The 6,000-nt window shown below is 37.0% G+C and overlaps 1 protein-coding gene across 1 annotated transcript in view; it reads right to left on the bottom strand.

Annotated features, from left to right (window-relative positions):
- Nucleotides 1-3,200: 3,200 nt before the first annotated feature.
- Nucleotides 3,201-6,000, bottom strand: part of CLCA2 (chloride channel accessory 2) — a 38,089-nt gene continuing 35,289 nt past the window's right edge. The window contains exon 14 of the mRNA XM_044238625.1: nucleotides 3,201-4,649. Coding sequence (XP_044094560.1) covers nucleotides 4,207-4,649 — 443 coding nt within the window. The 3' untranslated portion in view covers nucleotides 3,201-4,206. The remainder of the gene's footprint in view (nucleotides 4,650-6,000) is intronic.

Below are 6,000 nucleotides of genomic sequence, written 5' to 3'. Positions count from 1 at the left end.
GTTGTAGTGATTCTCAAGTGTCTTTGCCCGAGGTGGAATTGCACCGCCCTTGTCAGGGGCCAGGCTAAGTAATCCGCTTGGGTTCACTTTTGGGAGCTTTTGTTCCCTGATCACTTTGCATTGAGTTTTGGAGGGCGGGAATGAAAATGGTGGCCTCCCAATCTCTGGCCCAGAGGAGCCGAGAGCTTGGGGGCCCCCCTCCTCAGTGCACCTTCAGAGAAACGCACTCAATTACTCCCATCTCTATGGCCTCTGTCTGCACTCTGAGCTCACTCAGCCTATGACCTAGTGTCTCTGTCTCTGGCACACAGCCCTGCCTGAAGTCTCCAAACCCAGCAGATCACTGCTGCTTTTCCAGGGATATCTCCCCGGATCTGCCATTTGTGGGGTCTCTGCTCAAAGAGCAGTGGTCTGACTGTGCCACGGATCACTGTGCCCTGAGCTGAGAGCTCATTCCTTAGCTCCATCTCTCTACTGGTTTCTCTGCTCTAATACATGTGAGCTCTGCAATACTCAGACACTCCTGATCCTTTGGTGACCCCATGGGACCTGAGACCACACTGTCCCCGTGAGGGCTCCACCCCCGCTTAGTCTCTGGAGTGATATCCCTCCACGGAGCAGACTTTTAAAAGTTCTGATTTTGTGTTACATTGCTCCATGGCTTGCCGGGAGCCGGCCCCTTCCCCCATGGTCTATCTTCCCGTTGCTTTGGATTTAGTTCTCTGGAAGTCCTACCTTTCAGAAAGTGGTCGATTTTCTGTTTCTAGAATTGCTGCTCTTATTCTCTTCGATTCCCTGTTGGATTTGTAGGTGTTCGGAATGGTTTGATAAACTATCTAGGTGATCTCTTGCTACCTGATGTCATCTCAGTCTGCTACTCCTCTGCCATCTTGACTCCCCTATGTCATTGTATTTAAATTCTATATAGTTGAGTGCTTTTTTTATCAAGTCCAAAAAATCTCTGCTTTTTAGTTGAAGTGTTTAGTTCATTTATATTTAATATAATTATTAATTTAGCTGGCCTTAAGTCTACCATCTTGCTATTTGCTTTCTGTTAATTACCTCTGTTCTTTGTTCCTTTCTTCTACTTTACCTGTTTTATGTTAATTGGTTAGTTTTAGTGACCATTTTTATCCCATTTATTATCTTTTTAGATATATCTTTCTCTGCTATTAATGTGTGGCAAGGGGTTTATAAATGCATCCTTAATTTACCCCAGTGTACTTGAATATACAACTTTAAGAGTAGTGTAAATACCTTTTAACAGTGTAAGTCCATCTGTCATCTGTCTGTTCTGCTCTTGCTGTCATACATCTTACTTAATTATGTTATTAATAGAATAACACATTGTTTTTGTTTTTACTTTAAACAGTTAATTGCCTTTTAAAGGAATTAAAAGTAAAGAAAACCAACAATATATTGCATTTACCTATTTACAATTTCCAGTGATCTTCATTCCATACTGTAGCTCTGTATTTTTACCAGACATCATTTTCCTTTAGATTAAAGAAATTACTTTGGTATTTCTTGCTGGTAAACAAGATTTTGGCTTTTATTTATCTACCTTCTTTTGAAAGGGATTTTTGCTGAATATAGAGTTCTGCATTGACAGATTGCACTCAAAGATGTCATTTTGTTGTCTTCTGGCCTCAGTTGTTTCTGATGAGTAATCAGTCATTATTCCTATTATATCCTGAGGTATTATTTTCTTTGCATAACATCTTAGAACCATGGGTTGAGAGTTTAAGTTAAATTGGGAAAAAATTTCAACTAGTATGTCTTTGAATATTTCGTGCTCTGTTTTTCCTCCTCTTACTTCTGGGATGCATTTATATGTATATGAAACACCTTGATAATGTTCCATGGGTCATTTTGACTTTTCCATTTTTTCAAAATGAAATGTTTCGGTTTGCATGATTTCTGTGTTCCTGTTTTCAAGTCATCTGATCCTTTCATCTGTAGTTCAGTCTGCTGTTAATCCATTACAAAAATCTTCTTTCATATATTGTATTTTTAAAGAATTTTGGCATCTTTCCTGAAATTTCTTTTCTATTCATTACTTATACCTACCTATCATTGCCTATAATTTCTTAATCATATTTATCATAGCTATTGTCAACTTATTGTCTGCTAATTCCAATTCTGGAAAAATTTTGCATGTTCTCTTGACAGATTTCTATTCTTATTAATTATGGGACACATTTCCTGCTTGTTGGCGTGTCTGTTGATTTTTTATTAGATACTGCATGATGTGTTGCCGAGACTCTGTATATGTTTTCTTTTTCCAAGTTATGTTCTAGCAGTAGTTTAGTTATTCACAAATCATCTTGATTCTGTGGAGACTTGGTTTTAGGCTTTGTCAAAGCAGATCTATATCTGTTTTGCTCTTGTTCTAGGGCATAACTTCAGTCTGGGGATGTGGTCCTTGGAAGAGAAATATTTCTACGCATAATCCCCACTCTCCTCCCACACCTTCTTAAATAGAAATGAAGAAGTAGTATGAGTACCTGGCTATACTCCTACATACCTCTGATGTTAACCATCACAGTGCTTTGGATTACTCCCTTAACCTTAATTTTTTTTATCTATAAAATGAGGAAGACATTCAAAAGCTTAAAACCCACCACACCCCAACTCAGTACTATATAGTATCAACTCACCGAAGCTATAGAGAGGCAAATACCAGGCTAGCAGGCTTAATGGCAATAAGGGTGGAGGAACTCACTGCCTAGGGACTTGAGTCTGCATCAGCAAAAATTTAGGAACTGTGAGACTTAGAATATTGTGTAAGACTGATGATTCACAGACATGTGCCCCTGAAGCAAATACATTATATGTTAGAAAGAGAGAAAGAAAGAAAGAAAGAAAGAAAAAATAAATAACAAGTCAGACCTGGGAGGTAGTCTAAGCTGTAAGGAGGCAGCTTGGGAACAGAGATTTACCGGTCATTTTACTCTTCAACACTGCTCTGAGTCTCTGACTCAGGCTTCTTTCTCTTTCCTCTTGTCCCAGTTTCCCACAGTTCCCCCCACTTCTTCTCCAGAATTTAATCAAATTTTCATTCTTAATTGGCTCTGGTTTTAAAATAGATCTATTCCACATTATTATTTCTATTATCCAATAAAGTTTGAAGTTCTTTAATATACAAGGCAAATTATTCTATTGCTCAATAATCTTTAAAAAAAATAAGGATACTAAAATTAGGTGAAAGATGATTTTTATTTCCTTGTGACCCATGCTTCACTCTCTATTCACCCCCTACATCCATAGATAAATAACCGTTGATGGAGAAAGGATTCCTAGACTCTTCTTTGAACAAAAAATAGAATCAGTTAACCATTTCCAAAGGTCACTTTTTTTCTTCCCCCAGGGTCTCCAATGGTCTCTTCTGTAGTTGAAATAAAATAAAACCATATAGCCTGTGTATGCATTCAGATAAGCCCAGAACTATGTCTTTTATGCTTTATTTAAAGCCTTATGAGAGTTATAACCATTTTTATCAAATAGCACCAAGGCAATAACTTGGAAACCTGCTTTGATAATAATACAATCTCATATGCAATAAATTCAGTAGACTTCTGTTACAAAACTAATGTCGTGGGACAGGGATAATACCCACATTTTAATAATAACTCTTACAGTGAAAAAAAGATCTCTTTGACCACTTGCAGTGGGATTTGATCTGTTGTATAATTAATCAAATGTCAAAAGGTGAAGAACTTTACAATAGGGGCTTCATATATAAAATGCAGCTTGATCTTTAGTCATAAAAAAGCAACCTATTCTGAAAAGATAAGGGGAAATAAAAATTAATCAAAGTAACTAAGCAACTATTCATATGGACAGTTATACCAACCTCCTTTCCTTTATCTGGGGCTATTTTTCCTCTACAATAAAACAAGCTTTTTTTTTTTTTACTTTGGTTCAAGTTTTGCCCTTGCCTTTGCTTTTAAAGACCTTACCTTGGAGAATAATTTTTATTATTTTGTCCATAACCAAAGCTTAAGGGTTTCCTAACTTCCTTCCAAAAATAGTGTTATAAAAGAATTTTTGTCTGCTTACCATGTAAAAATATGACCTGTATTATAAAAAAACTCAAAGCATTTTTAATAGTTCTGGTGTTAATTTGACTTTACTGTTATGTTTTTGTAAAGTGTAAAGGCCATGGATTTTATATCTAAGGAGGAAGGTACTCTGTACATTTGCTCATATTAATTTTGTTCCATTCTTTTCCTTGTCTGCTCTGTTTTTCCTGTTTAAAATACAGTGTGTTATGACTATAGTGAGGCAAATGATTCCTATTGAACCCACTGCTGTCAAAACTCCTTTCAATATAAGATTGTCTCTGGCAAGTATAGGAGCAGAATATGGGGGGATAAACAGAGATGCCTGAGCAATGTTAGATACAGCAGACTTTAAGGAGCTCCTGTCTATTGCTCGTATTGCCACATAAATTCTGTGGCTTTCTTGTGTCTCTCCATCAGGTTGGTGGTCAGGTCCATTTGTGAAAAACTTTGGTGAGAATGTAAATACCTCCTTGGTCCCAGCTTTCTGAGGATTTAGTTTTGATGTATTCACTAAAATGGCATTGTTAAAGTCATCTTGAATATTCTGTAAATGTTTACTGATTCTTATTTCATAGCTGATGGCTGAAAATAAAAAATATAAATGGAAAGGTTAAGTCACTTGGGTAAATTTTCTAGTTTACTAAAAATGACTATGAGAATAGCAACAAAACTAAAAATACCTAGAAATAAACATAACAAAAATTGCATATGAAGAAAACTTTAAAACACTACATAAAAACTCATATTGAAACCTAGGCAAGAGGAAAAACTTACTGTTTTTGGATAGGAAAATTCAGCGTAATAAAGATGTTATTTTTCCCTAAGTTATTTGTAAATTTTACATGATTCTATTAAACCCTCTAGGGGGTGCCTGGGTGGCTCAGTCAGTTAAGCATCTGCATTCAGCTGATGGGGTCATGATCCTGGAGTCCTCATACCAAGCCCCACATCAGGGTCCCTCCTTAGTGGGGAGTCTGCTTCTCCCTCTGCTCCTCCCCCTGCTTGTGTGCTCCCTCTCTCTCTAGCTTTCTCTCTCTCAAATAAATAAATAAAATCTTAAAATAAAATAAAAATATATGTTACTTAAGTCAAAGGTAAAAGTTTAGTTCTGAGTTCTGGTAAGGGATACGTGGCTTAGACTAAATGTCCAGAAGATAACAGGTATGAACTCTGAAGAAAGCAAAACAACAACAACAACAACAACAACAAAAAACCCAAAACCCCACAAAGCTATTAAAGCACTGGATTCAGGTAAAAATAGGCAGAAACCAGAGGTGTTACAATCCTTTAAAGAAGGAAATCAGAGTAGGGATGATTCATGTTTATGTAGCTTTTCCTCTTAAGGCACTTCCCTCTCTTGTACAGATATGATAGCTGGAATGGAAAGCAGCTACCTTTTGGAGCTGAGAAATCAGAAGACTGAATATGGGATTGCCTGAATAACAGAAAATTGAGGGAGCTGGAGAGGGACCACCCCCAAATCTATGCATTGACTTTTTTCCGACCGTTGGAAGACTTCTAATTATTCATGTATGTATGAAACAATAAGGGCTCAAGGGACAAACAACAGCTAGAAGGCTGAAAAACTGAACAGAGTTTTATTTTAATGCTCATCAAGGGTATAGAGTTTGGAGTGTGAGTCTTGTCAAATTAGAGGAGCATGGTAAATATGTGAAGATATCCATTAAAACACTGAAAGAGCAATGCTTTAGGAATAAAGATTGGGTTTCAGAATCAAGGGATATGCCCTAGATTAAGAGCAAAACTGAAATAGACAAACCCTAGCCAAAAGCAAAACCAAGCCTCCTCAAATTCAAGGTGAACCAAGATATATATCAAAAAATTTCAAAACTCTTGGGGTGCCTGGCTGGCTGAGTCAGTTGAGCATGTAGCTTTGGCTCAGGTCATGATCTCAGGGTCCTGGAATCAAGTC

Source organism: Neovison vison, chromosome 2 (assembly GCF_020171115.1).
Source record: "Neovison vison isolate M4711 chromosome 2, ASM_NN_V1, whole genome shotgun sequence".
Classification (NCBI taxonomy): domain Eukaryota; kingdom Metazoa; phylum Chordata; class Mammalia; order Carnivora; family Mustelidae; genus Neogale; species Neogale vison.
Note: the sequence above shows the minus strand (reverse complement) of the source record. Positions and strands in the feature narration are given on the sequence as shown.